The sequence below is a fragment of the Oncorhynchus mykiss genome, chromosome 30 (assembly GCF_013265735.2).
Source record: "Oncorhynchus mykiss isolate Arlee chromosome 30, USDA_OmykA_1.1, whole genome shotgun sequence".
NCBI classification, from domain to species: domain Eukaryota; kingdom Metazoa; phylum Chordata; class Actinopteri; order Salmoniformes; family Salmonidae; genus Oncorhynchus; species Oncorhynchus mykiss.
The window spans coordinates 5,233,435-5,251,569 of record NC_050570.1 but is presented as its reverse complement, the minus strand read 5'-3'; the positions used below and the strand labels follow the sequence as shown (position 1 = coordinate 5,251,569).

General features: G+C 43.3%; 1 protein-coding gene across 1 annotated transcript in view; it reads right to left on the bottom strand.

The window, feature by feature from the left end:
* Positions 1–5,281: 5,281 nt before the first annotated feature.
* LOC110522698 (mucin-2) overlaps positions 5,282–18,135 on the bottom strand; it is a 33,923-nt gene continuing 21,069 nt past the window's right edge. The window contains exons 27-44 of the mRNA XM_036968565.1: positions 15,452–15,952; positions 15,096–15,270; positions 14,623–14,870; positions 14,041–14,224; positions 13,341–13,554; positions 12,266–12,441; positions 11,063–11,132; positions 10,780–10,880; positions 10,614–10,645; positions 10,168–10,345; positions 9,791–9,895; positions 9,164–9,204; positions 8,326–8,448; positions 7,850–7,954; positions 7,347–7,475; positions 6,331–6,370; positions 6,000–6,123; positions 5,282–5,690 (exon numbers count right to left, since the gene is read on the bottom strand). Of these exons, the coding sequence (XP_036824460.1) occupies positions 5,480–5,690; positions 6,000–6,123; positions 6,331–6,370; positions 7,347–7,475; positions 7,850–7,954; positions 8,326–8,448; positions 9,164–9,204; positions 9,791–9,895; positions 10,168–10,345; positions 10,614–10,645; positions 10,780–10,880; positions 11,063–11,132; positions 12,266–12,441; positions 13,341–13,554; positions 14,041–14,224; positions 14,623–14,870; positions 15,096–15,270; positions 15,452–15,952 (2,757 nt within the window). The 3' untranslated portion in view covers positions 5,282–5,479. The remainder of the gene's footprint in view (positions 5,691–5,999; positions 6,124–6,330; positions 6,371–7,346; positions 7,476–7,849; positions 7,955–8,325; positions 8,449–9,163; positions 9,205–9,790; positions 9,896–10,167; positions 10,346–10,613; positions 10,646–10,779; positions 10,881–11,062; positions 11,133–12,265; positions 12,442–13,340; positions 13,555–14,040; positions 14,225–14,622; positions 14,871–15,095; positions 15,271–15,451; positions 15,953–18,135) is intronic.

The following is an 18,135-nucleotide window of genomic DNA, read 5'->3' as shown; positions in this document are numbered from 1 at the left end:
TTCTTGCGTTTTCGGTCACCAGAAGTACATTAATTTCCAATCAAACGCTGCGTATGCATAAAACGGCTTGACAGAAATGGTAGCAGAAGGTGAATGTTAAACTTTTGTACAGATATCCAGATGATTAAATAAAATCATAAAAATTATGCTGCGTACCAAAATCATGACAGCTGTGATGGAAACAGGAATTTCGGTAACATTTTGTAAATACCAACAGATAATTTGTTAGTTTGACACGGTGGGAACTTTTTTGTGTCGGTCAAATTAATTATGCGAGAAATGGCGGTGGACACGCCTTTATGCTCAAATATTGATATTAATAACTATCATCAATGTAAACTTGGGAGTCACTCCGATGACATGGTGTGTGGTCCTCCCATTACAACTCAGGAAACCATGCAGTTTATTACGCATTGATCACATCTTGGTACACCAGAATTACATTAATTTCCAATGAAGGCGTTTGCCTTGCAGCATTGTGTTGCAGATGCAGTTGCATTACGTTCGATGTGGTGCTAGATTTATCGAAGGTATGCGTGAAACTGTATATGTAGACGGCTTGACAGAATTTTTGTTGCATACATATCCATACGATATTGCATATACTATTCTGTGTAATTCGCTGTCGGTGTGTTTGAAGCATTTAGGCTACAGATTAAATAAATGACGAACTTCACAGGGTGGGTGTAAGAAAATCCTGCTTGCTCTTCAGGAGGGTTGACCATACCTGATCTATGTTTCTCAAGTACTGTACATCAAACTGTGTCAAATTTGTAAGTTGAAAACACTATGTTAATAGCACTGTTTTTATGTGTGGGGGTCCCTAACATACCTGAAGGACACTTTTTGGCATTTCCTGTATGATCGATGAGAAACTCCATATTGCAAATGTATGGTCCCTTACTAGACGTCCACAATTGTTCCTCAAAATTTGCGGACCCGTGCACCAGGGCCAGATCTTTTGGGAAGTCATCAAACGAAGTCTCTCGGACATTCGGTTTCCGTTTTGTAAAATTTTTTGTCATTTTTCCGCTGTCCCGGTAAATTCCAGCAGATGGCGAATGGAATCATATTTCAAATGAACAAAACATCACCAATCACGACATGGCCATTTCTCCTAAACGGAAAAGACTTCGATCGCGAAACTTGGTGAGCATAGGTTTGGCATAATGGGCAGTTAGCCCCGAAACAAGATGGCGTCGAGGCCTCAACGTTTTTTGAGTTCAGACCATTTTTCTGTGATTAAAGGTCAAAAACGAAAAATAGAGTGCTAATTTGACCGCTTCACGTCAAAGTACATGAACCTACCGTGTCAGGAAAAAAAGAACCAGACATTTATCTATCGTAATTTTAAGAGAAATCGTACAATTGTTGATGCTCAAAGAAATGTGTTTGTTTTTCTTTAGAAAAGTTTCAGATCCAGTTGGGGCGAATCAGACGAATCCGTTAAGGCGGGTTTCGGGAACTCTATGTGATTTCTGGGATTTTCTGAAATAACACTAAATCATTCAACCCTCTGTAAATAAGTCAGTTCTTAACATAAATACTTAAAACTCAAAATTCTGTAAGAGCCTATCCCAAGGAGGATATGTTCACTTTCAGCTTCCTGTGTCAACCGGAAGGGCCTTAAATTGCAGTCATAGGGGCTGTTTTGAAGGGTTAAAAAGGTCACATCTTTCCAAAACTTCATATGTGTGATTAGGCAACCCTCATGAACTGTAAATCAGTCATTTCTCACAACAGATGTCAAAGAAATAACTCTCTCTCTCTCACACACACACACACACACACACACACACACACACACACACACACACACACACACACACACACACACACACACACAGCAAGGATGGAGTGGCACAGTGCGGGGCTTAAAGACACACAGAGCCTGCAATGGCATCACCATAATCTCTAGGCTGTGCCGAGTTCAACGAGTAGCTCGCTCGGGTCTGAGCGCAGCGAACGTGAAAAAAAGTAGGCCCAAAATGAAGCCTGGCCTTAAATTTCAGGTGCTTTTGGGTGACAGCGGGAGAACCGTTAGAGTTAGAAGCACAATTCGACCTCGGGAATGTTCCTGAGGTCCTCCCGATCTGTGCAAGCCTAACCTTGACCGTCTGGCATTAACCCTTAACAGTGAAAAGAAGGTGTTTACATCAAACCGTTTGCAATGACTCCTCTCCCCATAGAAATACATTGCCTGCTCCCCTAAATTCAACCTGAAGCCTATGTGGGTTATGAATGCCTTATGAACCTGTCTTCGATGACAATTCATCAGGCCACTATGAGGTCTACCTCTGTTGATTCTAAGCTTCCTGCAGCAACCGGAAGTGGTTAAAATCATCCTAAAGGTGTTTTGATGTACCAAACCTGCAGTTTGTGAAAATCACTGCATTCAACCCTGTGTAAATCAGTCATTTCTAAACGTGAATACTTTAAATTTTCAGCACCAATTAAGGTCGCTGCTCGGGCTCCAAATGAACCTATCGAGCCGGAACTTGGGATTCGGGGTCGCCTCAGCTAGACCTACACATAATGTCAGAACTGGACCCGCAGCTAGAACGTGACTTTGTGTTTTATGTTTTTATTATGGTTTAAACAGAAGGCGCTGTGAATTAAGGGCCTGCTCTGAAATATGTGATAGTTGGCTTCTAAACGAGTTGGAAAAAGGGTGTGTGGTGTCAGTTTGGTGTCAGAATGATATCTAATTAACTGATGGACGGTGACTTGCTGCCTGACTTTTGTCCATTTGCAATATGTTTAAACAGTAATAGACCATCACCAAATTGACATTCTGAAATCAACACCAACGAGCGATGGAGAGGAACCAGAATCACTGCCCGGCCATCCCGAGTTCATCGGGCCAGTCAATTTCGCAAAACAGATGCCTTATGGACAAGTAAAAATAATATGACAATAAAATATGACAAAAGTATGTTTATACAGTTCTTATAAATATCTAATTGACAACAACAAAAAATCGAAATAATTTTTAAAAAACGATCCAGAAAGCACTTTTTTTGAAAAATGTTTCAAATGTTCCAAATTTGACTCTTGGATCTTGACTTGATATTTGCAATATGAAAATGTACCTTGGAGCGCACTCGCCATCTATTGGATTTTCACTGTGTGACACTTGGCATTTTCCATATGACATTTGCAATACGTTTTGAATGAAACGGCGTCCATTTGAGTGGTATTGTACATCGTGTATATGTTTCGTACGGTGCCAATAAGATGCCATTCATTTTTGTCCATTTCAAGGGGGTATTCCCTTACATTGTCAAAAGACTTGATGGGCTTGTCAACAGTAACTAGGGGTGGTGTGTTTCTTTGGAACAAACAGGTCCATAGTAGCATTGTTTCCACACTCACATGGTGAAGGTGTTGCAGGATCCCTCACAGTACGCCCCAAAAACAAACCACGAACTAGACAAAAACATCCAGGGGACCATGACTGAACGTTCTAAAATTGTCCTTGACACTGTCCTTCAGGTGACCATATTGTGATGTAAATGTTTGTTTGCAGGGTGAATTCTAACCTCATGTAAACATAGTACTACTTTAGTACTGTATGATAAAACACAAAACAACAAATATATATTTCTGTATTATAATGTCAGGGATGACTCTCTAACTGTCATCCACCAAAGAGATAAAGCCTTGTTTACACCGCAGGCCTTAACGCTCAGATCAGTTTTGTTTTTCAAATCTGTTTTGGAATACTGACTGTCCAAACAGTTACAAGTGACCAAATCACCTTTCTGTGTGTGTTCAGACAGCAGTCATTTGTTGACATGGCTACGCTAGTTGTCTTAGTAATGTGTGAGCAGTCAGCAGATCACTCAGAAGTTAAGTAGCAAGCTAAGGTGACAATAATGCCTGCCATGGACATTTCCTAGTTGTTTTGAATGTCCAGAATCATAGTGTAAGAACACCTTTAAAGCCTTGAAAGACAAGAATATCCAACTTTCAAAACCAGTCGGTTTTTGCTAGCCACAGCAGTCAACTAGCTAGCTAGGTAGCTGTTTAGCTAGCCACAGCAGTCAACTAGCTAGCTAGGTAGCTGTTTAGCTAGCCACAGCAGTCATGTAGCTAGCTAGGTAGCTGTTTAGCTAGCCACAGCAGTCAACTAGCTAGCTAGGTAGCTGTTTAGCTAGCCACAGCAGTCAACTAGCTAGCTAGTGTTGGATCCTGTGTTTTACATTATAGCCATTACCATATATATGATTGAATATTATCTGCTGTTGGCTTGTGTATGTATGTGTTATGCAACATAGCTGACTTGAAACATTGTTAAAAGCTTCAGGGCCATGGGCCTTTCTCATGATGGAAAAATACAGAGTAGCATGGGGTTGCAGAACAAGCGGTCTTTTGTTAGATAACAGGAGCCAGGTGCGAGATAACGGTATGGAGCATGAGCGCATGGATGTTCTTCACAGCAACAGTTACATCTATCAACAGAAGCGCCAAGAGGCGGGGACCCGCCTGAGCGCCTGCAATAGGCTGAGCAAGTTTAAACCACGCCCAGTCTCTACTGTGATAGGCCAACAGACGGGTTGGAACTGTCTATCACAGTATAAAGAATACTGTTTACATACATCTTGTCAGTTCTCTGTTCTGCCCTGCGTGGTATTACAGAGAACCCGTATATACGAAAGTTGCATTTGCCATTTATTACTTAGCTAATAAAAAATACATAGTATAAAATCGGTGACTCATTGTTATATTTATCCTGATACCAGATTCGAATTTACGCAACTCTAACACTAGGTAGCTGTTTAGCTAGCCACAGCCGTCAACTAGCTAGCTAGGTAGCTGTTTAGCTAGCCACAGCAGTCAAGTAGTTAGCTAGGTAGCTGTTTAGCTTTCTAGCATATTCACTCATTTGATTGTAAAACAATTAACAAGCTAGTTAGCTACCAAACGTTCTTGTTAAACTGTCATCAAATAAGCTAGCAAGCAAAATGCCAAATAACAGTCTAAAAACCACCTGAGGTCAAATTGAGCAATATTTGACCGTTCAGACACAAGTCGCATTACCATTGAAGGTGGTTTGAAATGTGGCTGGAAATATCTGCTTCCATGTGCTTTTTGGCTGTTCAAACTGTTGGAAAATGTACAGATTCTAATCTGATATGCAACATGTTTTAGGGGGGGGGGGAATCACTTCAAACTGCCAGTGTGAACAACGGCTAAAGAGGTTTCACAGCTTAATAAACCAAAGCTTTCTAAAACAAGGTGCATGCACTTCTACAAGAAAACAAACAACGGACAGAAGTATTGGAAGGTTGCATTTTAATAAGATAAGTAAGCATAAATGTCTACATTTTAAATATGATTTAATCTACATTTTACATATAAATCAAAGCGATTAGATAAATAACAGCCATGTGAAGCAGGGTAGCAGGGTGTTCCTTAGTAAGCAGCGAGTGGATTGGTGCTGGACCATTCCCATCTGTATTAGTACAGATCCCATTTACACCAGCGTGCTGCTGCGTGTCCTGCGGGCAGGCACCCTAATGGCTCTGTTGCAGTCGCTGTGTCTGCAGCTACACTCCTCCACGTGTAGGTAGGTGTAGGGCACCACATCTCCATTCAGACACCGTAGGTCCACCGTGCGGTTACTGGACCGGGACTCCTGGCAACAGGCACAGGAGTGGTCCAGAGACGCAGCCATCGCAGAGTACCTGGAGGACGGGAGTGAAAGAGAGGTGTTCACAGAGGTTAAGAGATCATCTACTCCCCAAGAGACAAAGACACCTCAACAAATGACATGTTTCACAAAACACAAATACATTTAGGGGGTGTGTGTGTGTGTCCCAGACACAGATTAAACCTAGTCCTGGACTAAGAAGCATGTTCAATGGAGATTCATTTAAAAGGATTTTCAGTCCATCACTAGGCTTATTAAACTGGACACTGGAACCCTCCCCATGGTGTTGTGGCTGTGATGAGGCTCCACTGGGTTGTGATATTAGCATTGTTTCCACACTCACTTGGTGAAGGTGTTGCAGGATCCCTCACAGTACGGCATCTCCACCTCCTCAACAGACTGGCAGCTCTTGTGGTTGATGAAACTCTTCATGGATCCTACCTTACAGGCCTTGTCCTTCTCCACACCTGGTATTGGAGGGAGACACATCGTTATACATGATCCGTCTGGAAAGACCATGAAAAAGAGCTGCACCTGTTTGAGTTCACTGACTACAAGGTGGCTCTCCTTGTCAATCATTATCAATGAGGAATATCAGTGGTTTTATGATGCATGAATCTGATCATATTCCAATCCTGATATAACACCTTTTAATATTTCACTTTCATACTTACAAATTCTACAGCAGCCGTTTGCAGCGGTCTGAATTGAACCCTGCGGAGAAAAAAGTTTAAACGTTTTCTTTACATAATACATTTCATATTAGGACAAGAGAAGTCATTTTTCTGTCAAATGAAAACTGGTATATTGTGTGTACTGTACTGTGGATCTGATGAAAATGATTGTGGATCGAAACATTGTCAATAAGGTTGGTAATCGAGAGCATATGCTGTCAGCAGGTCTTTCTGTTATTGTTATGTTGAGTACTGTACAGTACTCACAGGCTGGCCTATCTGTTCTTGTTATGTTGAGTACTGTACAGTACTCACAGGCTGGCCTATCTGTTCTTGTTATGTTGTGTACTGTACTCACAGGCTGGCCTATCTGTTCTTGTTATGTTGTGTCCTGTACTCACATGCTGGCCTTTATGTTCTTGTTATGTTGTGTACTGTACAGTACTCACAGGCTGGCCTTTCTGTTCTTGTTATGTTGAGTACAGTACTCACAGGCTGGCCTTTCTGTTCTTGTTATGTTGTGTACAGTACTCACAGGCTGGCCTTTCTGTTCTTGTTATGTTGAGTACAGTACTCACAGGCTGGCCTTTCTGTTCTTGTTAAGTTGAGTACTGTACTCACAGGCTGGCCTTTCTGTTGTTGTTATGTTGAGTACTGTACTCAGGCTGGCCTTTCTGTTCTTGTTATGTTGAGTACTGTACAGTACTCACAGGCTGGCCTATCTGTTCTCGTTATGTTGTGTCCTGTACTCACAGGCTGGCCTTTCTGTTCTCGTTATGTTGTGTACTGTACTCACAGGCTGGCCTTTCTGTTCTTGTTATGTTGAGTACTGTACAGTACTCACAGGCTGGCCTTTCTGTTCTCGTTATGTTGAGTACAGTACTCACAGGCTGGCCTTTCTGTTCTTGTTATGTTGAGTACAGTACTCACAGGCTGGCCTTTCTGTTCTCGTTATGTTGTGTCCTTTACTCACAGGCTGGCCTTTCTGTTCTCGTTATGTTGTGTCCTGTACTCACAGGCTGGCAGTTGGCCTGCTGGAAGGGTGGGCAATGGATGTTGGAGCTCTGGGTCAGATAACTATCACCGTTCTTCACACAGCTGTACTGCTGGCACTTGTCACCAGGAGCAGACCATGTATCTCCATGCTGGGGACACACACACACACACACACACACACACACACACACACACACACACACACACACACACACACACACACACACACACACACACACACACACACACACACACACATTACATTACATTAAATGTTTGTCATTTAGCAGACGCTCTTCATCCAAAATGTTTTTTACACTAGTGCATTTGTCTTAAGATCGCTAAGTGAGACAACAACATACACCACTCGTAGGGGGCAGGCACTCCTCTGTCCTCATATTATGGGGAAGCTTGTTCCACACAAACACACACAGCCGCACAATCAATATAGACATTTAACAGAGACTTACTTACTACTTCTTAGTTAATCTGTGACAGTTAAACTGACAGAAACGGTACCTACCTTCAACAACTGCATGGTCCCATTGATCTGGAGGACACAGTGGGTCTGAACACATTTACCACAGCAGTCATCTGAGGAGTAGTCTGGCTCCTGGTACTCATATCCCTGCAGGAGAAGAGGAACACATGAGTGACTTGCTGCAACACCTAAAAAAGAATGATGATGATGATAATACACGTTATTAAAGTGTGAATACAACCGATTGCCTTCCCAGGAGACTCTATAGAATAGAAGAACTCAAGAACAGATGTCTCACCACCAATTGAGAATTATTTTTAAAAGCAAGGACTGGGCTTAATCTGTCGGCAGTTCTGAATCAGACAAGGTTTACTTACTTACTTCATCTGGGTCTAGGAAACCAGCCGATTAAAGTATAAAAACTCATTGACTGAATACATTTAAGCTACTCAATGGTATTTCAACTTTTGGTAAATATTTGAAATGTGAGCAGACACGGCAGCTGTACCAGTTGTTACCTTTTCACAATCTTCGTCACATTGCATGAATCCACAGTCAATTTGGTAATGACCAGACTTGGGGTCCACTTTGTTGGTGCAGGTGCACTCCTGGCACTCTGATCCCGGTACTTTAGAATTGGGCTAGAAGAACAAGTAACTCATTACATTACACATTACTTCAGGGGAACCAGGATACCCACTGTCTCTAACACAGGGGAACCAGGATACCCACTGTCTCTAACACAGGGGAACCAGGATACCCACTGTCTCTAACACAGGGGAACCAGGATACCCACTGTCTCTAACAGAGTGGAACCAGGATACCCACTGTCTCTGACACAGGGGAACCAGGATACCCACTGTCTCTAACACAGGGGAACCAGGATACCCACTGTCTCTGACAGAGTGGAACCAGGATACCCACTGTCTCTGACACAGGGGAACCAGGATACCCACTGTCTCTGACACAGGGGAACCAGGATACCCACTGTCTCTGACACAGGGGAACCAGGATACCCACTGTCTCTAACAGAGTGGAACCAGGATACCCACTGTATCTGACAGAGTGGATCCAGGATACCCACCGTCTCTAACACGGGAACCAGGATACCCACTGTCTCTAACAGAGTGGAACCAGGATACCCACTGTATCTGACAGAGTGGATCCAGGATACCCACTGTCTCTAACACAGGGGAACCAGGATACCCACTCTCTCCGACACTATTTGACATGAACCCTTATAGAGTATGAGACTTACTGTACACATACTGCAATATATTAAAACAAGTATATACCAACAGTGTTTATTTATGTAATGAACATTTCAGATGAGAGAGCAGAATAGTTTGTCATTACCAGGTATTCAACGCCTTTGTGAAGACAAACTCTTTTAGGCTCTGAAAGAGACAAGAGACACAAACAACCAATTGAGAGAGAGACACAGACAACCAATCCATGGGACTGTCTAAAAGAACAGGTATTATCTCAGCAATACAAACACAGGAATACTAGATAGTCTAGATATAATTAAAGAGACCATACCACATGTAGATAGTCTAGATAGTATAGATCTAGTTAAAGAGACCATACCACATGTAGATAGTGTAGATAGTATAGATCTAGGTAAAGAGACCATACCACATGTAGATAGTGTAGATAGTCTAGATCTAGGTAAAGAGACCATACCACATGCAGATAGTGTAGATAGTCTAGATCTAGGTAAAGAGACCATACCACATGTAGATAGTCTAGATAGTATAGATCTAGGTAAAGAGACCATACCATATGTAGATAGTCTAGATAGTCTAGATAGTATAGATCTAGGTAAAGAGACATTACCACATGTAAATAGTCTAGATAGTATAGATCTAGGTAAAGAAACTTTACCACATGTAAACAGTCCAGATAGTATAGATCTAGGTAAAGAGACTTTACCACATGTAAATAGTCTAGATAGTATAGATCTAGGTAAAGAGACCATACCACATGTGTGCTCTGGACAGCATTTTCCCTCAGGGACTGAAACCACTGGCACGAACCCAATAGGACAGTTCATGTTGGTAGGTGGGCAAGTGCTGCTGTCACAACCTAAGAGGGGAAACAATAGCAGAGTATGGACATAATAATATGAGCTGATTCATGTCTTCACTATGTGTGTGTTTTCAACACGACGGAGCTGAGCCCAGCTGTACGGCACTGGCCTGGTTACACATCAACCCTAGATCCTGGACCCGTGCTGGAAAGGACAATGTGAAAAGAACATATCCAAGCCAGCACAGTACGGTTCAGGTCGGCAACAATACTGTTGAAATAGATCTGAGTATAATATGTAGGGTAAAAAAGTGTTGTGAGATCCTTACGGCAGGCGAGGTTGGAGCAGCATGGATCGGATGGATCGGTTTGGTTGACATATACAAAGCCTGGTCCAGTGCATATCTCTATTGGTGGTTTGGAGCAGACCTTGGGTTTACAGTTCACAGTCTTGGTGGACTCCAAACAAATGCAGTCCTGGCACTTATACTCAAACCTCTCGTTGAACTGTGATGAGATACAACAAGAGTGAGTGTGGTTCTATCAATGGGTTTGGTCAAATGTAGTGCACTAAATAGGACATAGGGGGCTAAATATAGGGCATAAGGGGGCCATTTGGAATTAAGACAATGTGGATAATACTGTGTGGACGCTGTAAGTAGGTCCTCATATAAACCTCTGGCATCATCCATGACAGAGCCAGTGGACTAGATAACAGTCTATATTAATTAGTCAAATAAATAACGATGAATCAAATCCAAAAGGCCTAACGTACCTCTCGTGGAACTCCTTCAGGGTCAATGCATCCTTCAAAAACACAAACACCACCATTTAGTAGAACATTCATAGACCTCAAACATCCTTGGAAAGGTTATGTCCTAACCATCTTCTCTGTGTCGTCAACATGAAATGGACCAATGGCAGTAACTGGGAACACTCACCACACTTATCAACACAGATCCCCGAGTCCTTGTTGAAGAGTTTCATCCCATCAGGACAGAAGCAGCCTTCTGTGGTGAAGTTCATCCTAGACTCGTCTGGACTGTAGAACACAACATTACAGTGACAACTCCTATTTCCTATGTACAGCAACTCTATATTTAACTGTAGGTAGGTATTTTCTCTCTGTCTTATTTGACAGTCATAACGTTGTCTACCTCAGTTAACATAAAACATGAAAGCAAGGATGTTTTTGCGCTAGACAATCTTTAAATAGAAACCTACTTGTCATCACAGGTTGGCTGTTCTGCAGGACCGCAGGGCTTGTAGACTTTGTCAGCCGGACAGTCGCTGGCTGTTGAAGAAAGACACAACTCAGTCTATAGTGACACCCGAACCCCCTGTCTCAGTCTCCAGTATATATACTGCAATAGTCTATGTGCCGGGGGGCTAGGTTCAGACTGTCCTATCTGGTATAATTCTCCTGTCATCTCTGGTGTCCTGTGTGATCTTAAGTATGCTACCCCTAATTCTTCTCTCCCTTTCTCTCTCTCCCTTCACAGAGGACCTGAGTCCAAGGACCATGCCTCAGGACTATCTGGCCTGACGACTCCTGGCTGTGTCTGTCCCCAGTCAACCTGGTCGTAATGCTGATCCAATTTCTGCTGTTGTGACTGCATCTATGGAACCCTGTACTGTTCAACGGATGTGCTGTTTCGACCCTCTCTCTCTCTCTCTCTCTCTCTCTCTCTTTCTCTCTCTTTCTCTCTCTCTCTCTGTCTCTCTCTCTCTCTCTCTCGCTCTCTCTCTCTCTCTCTCTCTCTCTCTCTCTCTCTCTCTTTCTCTCTCTTTCTCTCTCTCTCTCTCTCTACCAAACTTGCTGCTGAACGGTCTGGCCTTAATGGCCATGTACTCTTACAATCTCCGCCAAGCACAGCCATCAGAGCCTGGTTCCTCTCTAGGCTTCTTCCTAGGTTCCTGCCTTTCTAAAGAGTTTTTCCATGCCACCGTGCTTCTACATCTGTATTGCTTGCTGTTTGGGGTTTTAGGCTGGGTTTCTGTATAAACACTTTGAGACAACTGCTGATGTAAAAAGTGTTATCACAATGGAAAAATGTTCTGACTACAGTCATCATTTACAATCAGTTGATTGTAGGACTGAAGCCCGATACTATATTACACAATACAAAGGGGAACCAGACAAGGATGTCCACTATCTCCATCATGTATCACTTCAAATACAAAAATGCACTAATCTAATATTTACAAATAGAAACCCCCCTCCTCTATTGTGTGTTCATCTACAACACATACTAAGTTGTGTTAGTATAGTATTGTTCCTGGTCTCATCTACACAGTTCCTTGTTCCTGGTCTTCTACACAGTACTTCATATCTCTTCAATGGTGGACTTATTTATCTATCCTTATCAGGTGAGTCTTATTTAACCTGGTGAGTCAGGATGTTTTCAACGAGTACAGTAAGCCTACCACAGAGCTCGGTGTGGTTTCTCCAGTAGATGCATACTCCAAACTGGGCACAGGCAGCAGCGTATGTCTGCAGACTGGTGCACTCCACCGCTGGGTTGGACACGTGGCAGCTGTCATAGACACAGCCCTTGTAGAAGTTGTCAGGTGAGACAAATGGATGACAGGCTGCAAAAATGCTGTGGATTGAAAACCAGAGATGAAAGAATATGAGAAACAGACCTTCCAAATACACTGTAAGATTCATATTGGTTTCTGTCAGACACAGAACACACCTTTGTGTGTAGGTTAGGGGTATAGAGCTACATCATTGCATGTGAGAATTTAGTCTGTGATAAGTTAGATTGTTGATAGTTACAACAGGTTTTATAACTTTACTCAGACTCCTGACAGACTGTTTAATGGAGTAGCTGGCACTCCTGACAGACTGTTCAATGGAGTAGCTAGCCCCTCAGGACAGACTGTTCAATGGAGAATCTGGCCACTCCTGACAGACTGTTTAATGGAGTAGCTGGCCACTCCTGGCAGACTGTTCAATGGAGTAGCTGGCCACTCCTGACAGACTGTTTAATGGAATAGCTGGCCACTCCTGACAGACTGTTTAACGGAGTAGCTGGCCACTCCTGGCAGACTGTTCAATGGAGTAGCTGGCCACTCCTGACAGACTGTTTAATGGAGTAGCTGGCCACTCCTGACAGACTGTTCAACGGAGTAGCTGGCCACTCCTGGCAGACTGTTCAACGGAGTAGCTGGCCACTCCTGGCAGACTGTTCAATGGAGTAGCTGGCAATTTTCCCACATAGCATTTGTGTAATTTAAATCACCCTAAGCATGACATTTTATTAGAGAACTTGTACAGTGCCTTTACGAAGGTGGACCTGTCCTTCAGGAGATCACAGTGCCTTTAGGGAGGTGGACCTGTCCTTCAGGAGATCACAGTGCCTTTAGGGAGGTGGACCTGTCCTTCAGGAGATCACAGTGCCTTTATGTAGGTTTACCTGTCCTTCAGGAGATCACAGTGCCTTTAGGGAGGTGGACCTGTCCTTCAGGAGATCACAATGCCTTTAGGGAGGTTTACCTGTCTTTCAGGAGATCACAGACAGAGGAGTCTGGCTTGCATGGCTTCTGTGTGGGTTCAGGGAGAGGAGAGTTGGTGGGGATTCCAGGTGGCACATGGCATTCAGGTTGGTAGAGGTCCTTGGCTGGCCAGTAGTCTGCCATCACAGCACAGTTCTCCACCAGCTGTCCTCCAGGCAACATGCAGTCATCAGCCTTGTTGTTGCTACATGTTCCTGGAAGAGATGCATACAGTTCAGGTTCAAGTCGTTTATTTTGCCATTTGCAGCTATTAAAAGTAATACATACATTGGACATCTTTGTTGGAGCTCTCTCACATTTAGTACAGCACATACAGTAACAATATCAGACACAGACATCAGACAGGAAAGCCCAAACCATTGTTTGCTAGCCTGGTCCCTGATCAGTTTGTGCTGTCTTGCCAAACCCTATGGTTCGATATCTGACAACAACCCATAGGGTTTTGGTAAAAAGAACCCAAACAGATCTGGGACCAGGCTAGTTGTTCACCTCCAACCTTGGATAAATAATTTCCATCAATTCAAAGACTTCTCCATTATGCTTTCTCACACCATACTCAGAATACCAAGTGACTGCTCTCTGTTTAAGTTCAGTGATTCACAATAATTTCTCAGCTCGTATGTTTAAATGCCCAAGATACATAGTTTGAGGACAACAAATGAATGAAACTAAGTCCTTACCACAATGACCCTGTGTATTGTTGCCAAAGTGTTGCCAAGGAAGGTTGACGCTGAAGCCAGTGACTCCAAAGGTAACTACCACCTGGAGGTGTGCTATCTCCAAGACCATGTTGATACCAGAGTTCATCACCTTCACACCGTGCCGCGTGAAGGGTAGTCTCAGGGAAACTCCATCAATAAGAGCCTGAAAGACAGATGGCAGGGAGAGAGGGATGAAAGACAGATGGACGAAAGGGGGGGGATAGAAAAGGATAGGAAAAAGGGATGGAAGAGAGAGAGCTCAATCTTCAGGATCTCTTAAAGAAAATGGAAGGTGACCGCAATACTTACAAATATCATGACATTACAGGTTGAATTAAGTTGATGGAGAACATCAAATTCATATGTTGTATCAATGAAAGCTACGGATGTTGAGAACTAATGCACAATTCAGTACAGAGAATGAAATAATGGAAGAGAATTGTCTTTCATTTTCACATAAATAATTTCTCAGTCCTTTAGGCCCCAAATCCACCCATTCAACATATGTATGGCCTGAATTGCGTATATTGATTTCTGAGCCAGTTTATCCACTTAAGTTACCTCCAACTGAGCAGCTCCAATGAGGTTGTGATTCTTCAGTGTTATAACTGTTGAGCGGTAGGACACGATGATGGATCGAGGACAAGACACGTCCTCGGTGGGATCACAGTTGACATTGTCGATGTAGATCTTGAAGTGGTGACGCGGCAACATCTCCTCCATCAGCACATAGGTACAGTTCCCTTGGAAGCTGTAGAAGAGCCCGTCGAAGGTGATGTAATGGGGGTCTCCCCAACCCTCACAGACGCCTGTCATGAAAATAAACACGGTTATAAAGCAGACAGACATTACGATCCTCTGTCAAATGATTTTTTTTTTAAATGTATGAAGTAATATTTATATTGAGTATTTATATTGAGTATTATTCCAAACGTTAGTGATAAGGACGTGTATGTTATTAGTTACAGAAACTGGACATGGCCATCTACCTTCCTGACCAGGTCAGAGGAGAAGAAGAAGCTTTCACAACTCACAGTCACACACGAATCGTTGGCAGCAGTAGAACTCATCCCATTGTAGCACTGGTTTCTTGCCATTGGTACATGTGATTGGCTCAGGCTCTGGGCATTCATACGGAATTATCTCAATGGTGTTGTTTTCAATGCATCTGGCCAAAGTGCAGTTGCAGAGCCAGAAAGTTTCATTTTGCTGATATTTTAGAGAGAAAAGAAAATTGCACGTCATCAGAGAGCTTTCACAATTCACACAGGAATCAATTAATAAGTCTCTGAAATGACTTTTCGACCTCGTTGACATCAAATGTTGGCCATGTGTTATCGACGTTAAGGGAGCCCAGTTGATTATGTGATAGTTATATTGAGGTACTTACCACTTTGTCCCACTCAGGACAAGTGATTGGTGGAGGGGTTGGTGACCCAGTTGTGGTTGGTATTGAACTGACTTGATGTTCTGGTGTTATTGGAGGACCAGTGACAACCGATTCATGGGTTGTTGGTGATGTGGTTGTCATTGGAGTTGTGGCTTCTGTTGTAGTTGGTGGTTTAGGTGTTGTTGTAGGAGCTTTAGTGGTTGTGGTGTCTATGACAGGGGTGGTTGTGGTTGGTTTTTCAGTTGTCCTGGGGGTTGTGGTTGATTCTTCTGTTGTCGTTGGGGTTGTGGTTGGTTCTTCTGTTGTCGTTGGGGTTGTGGTTGGTTTTTCAGTTGTCCTGGGGGTTGTGGTTAATTCTTCTGTTGTCGTTGGGGTTGTGGTTAGAGTTATGGCTTCCGTTGTAGTTGGTGGTTTAGGTGTGGTTGTTGTTGGTGGTAATGGTGTGGTAGTTGGTGGTGTTGTTGTTGTTGTTGGTGGTGGTGTGGTTGTTGGTGGTGTTGTTGTTGTTGGTGGTGGTGGTGTGGTTGATGTTGTAGTTGGTGTTGTTGTTGCTGTGGTAGTTGTTGGTGGTAATGGTGTTGTTGTTGTTGTTGGTGGATGTGGTATTGGTGTTGTTGTTGTTGGTGGTACTGGTGTTGTTGTTGTTGGTGTGGTTGTTGTTGTTGGTGGTACTGTTGTTGTTGTTTTTGGTGGTTGTGGTATTGGTGTTGTTGTTGGTGGTGGTACTGGTGTTGTTGTTGGTGTGGTTGTTGTTGTTGGTGGTACTGGTGTTGTTGTTGTTGGTGGTTGTGGTATTGTTGTTGTTGTTGTTGGTGGTACTGGTGTTGTTGTTGGTGTGGTTGTTGTTGTTGGTGGTACTTTTGTTGTTGTTGGTGTGGTTGTTGTTGTTGGTGGTACTGGTGTTGTTGTTGTTGGTGGATGTGGTATTGGTGTTGTTGTTGTTGGTGGTACTGGTGTTGTTGTTGTTGGTGGTTGTGGTATTGGTGTTGTTGTTGGTGGTGGTACTGGTGTTGTTGTTGGTGTGGTTGTTGTTGTTGGTGGTACTGGTGTTGTTGTTGTTGGTGGATGTGGTATTGGTGTTGTTGTTGTTGTTGGTACTGGTGTTGTTGTTGTTGGTGTGGTTGTTGTTGTTGGTGGTACTGGTGTTGTTGTTGTTGGTGGATGTGGTATTGGTGTTGTTGTTGTTGGTGGTACTGGTGTTGTTGTTGTTGGTGTGGTTGTTGTTGTTGGTGGTACTGGTGTTGTTGTTGTTGGTGGTTGTGGTATTGGTGTTGTTGTTGTTGGTGGTACTGGTGTTGGTGTTGTTGTTGTTGTTGGTGGTACTGGTGTTGTTGGTGTGGTTGTTGTTGTTGGTGGTACTGGTGTTGTTGTTGTTGGTGGATGTGGTATTGGTGTTGTTGTTGTTGGTGGTGCTGTTGTTGTTGGTGGCGGTATTGGTGTGGTTGTTGTTGGTGGTATTGGTGTTGTTGTTGTTGGTGGTATTGGTGTTGTTGTTGTTGGTGGTATTGGTGTTGTTGATGGTGTTGGTGGTATTTGTGTTGTTGTTGTTGGTGGTACTGGTGTTGTTGTTGTTGGTGGTTGTGGTATTGGTGTTGTTGTTGGTGGTGGTACTGGTGTTGTTGTTGGTGTGGTTGTTGTTGTTGGTGGTACTGGTGTTGTTGTTGTTGGTGGATGTGGTATTGGTGTTGTTGTTGTTGTTGGTACTGGTGTTGTTGTTGTTGGTGTGGTTGTTGTTGTTGGTGGTACTGGTGTTGTTGTTGTTGGTGGTACTGGTGTTGTTGTTGTTGGTGTGGTTGTTGTTGTTGGTGGTACTGGTGTTGTTGTTGTTGGTGGTTGTGGTATTGGTGTTGTTGTTGTTGGTGGTACTGGTGTTGTTGGTGGTACTGGTGTTGTTGGTGTGGTTGTTGTTGTTGGTGGTACTGGTGTTGTTGTTGTTGGTGGATGTGGTATTGGTGTTGTTGTTGTTGGTGGTGCTGTTGTTGTTGGTGGTGGTATTGGTGTGGTTGTTGTTGGTGGTATTGGTGTTGTTGTTGGTGGTGGTATTGGTGTTGTTGTTGTTGGTGGTATTGGTGTTGTTGATGGTGTTGGTGGTATTTGTGTTGTTGTTGTTGGTGGTACTGGTGTTGTTGTTGTTGGTGGTTGTGGTATTGGTGTTGTTGTTGGTGGTGGTACTGGTGTTGTTGTTGGTGTGGTTGTTGTTGTTGGTGGTACTGGTGTTGTTGTTGGTGGATGTGGTATTGGTGTTGTTGTTGTTGTTGGTACTGGTGTTGTTGTTGTTGGTGTGGTTGTTGTTGTTGGTGGTACTGGTGTTGTTGTTGTTGGTGGTACTGGTGTTGTTGTTGTTGGTGTGGTTGTTGTTGTTGGTGGTACTGGTGTTGTTGTTGTTGGTGGTTGTGGTATTGGTGTTGTTGTTGTTGGTGGTACTGGTGTTGTTGTTGTTGTTGGTGGTACTGGTGTTGTTGGTGTGGTTGTTGTTGTTGGTGGTACTGGTGTTGTTGTTGTTGGTGGATGTGGTATTGGTGTTGTTGTTGTTGGTGGTGCTGTTGTTGTTGGTGGTGGTATTGGTGTGGTTGTTGTTGGTGGTATTGGTGTTGTTGTTGGTGGTGGTATTGGTGTTGTTGTTGTTGGTGGTATTGGTGTTGTTGATGGTGTTGGTGGTATTTGTGTTGTTGTTGTTGGTGGTA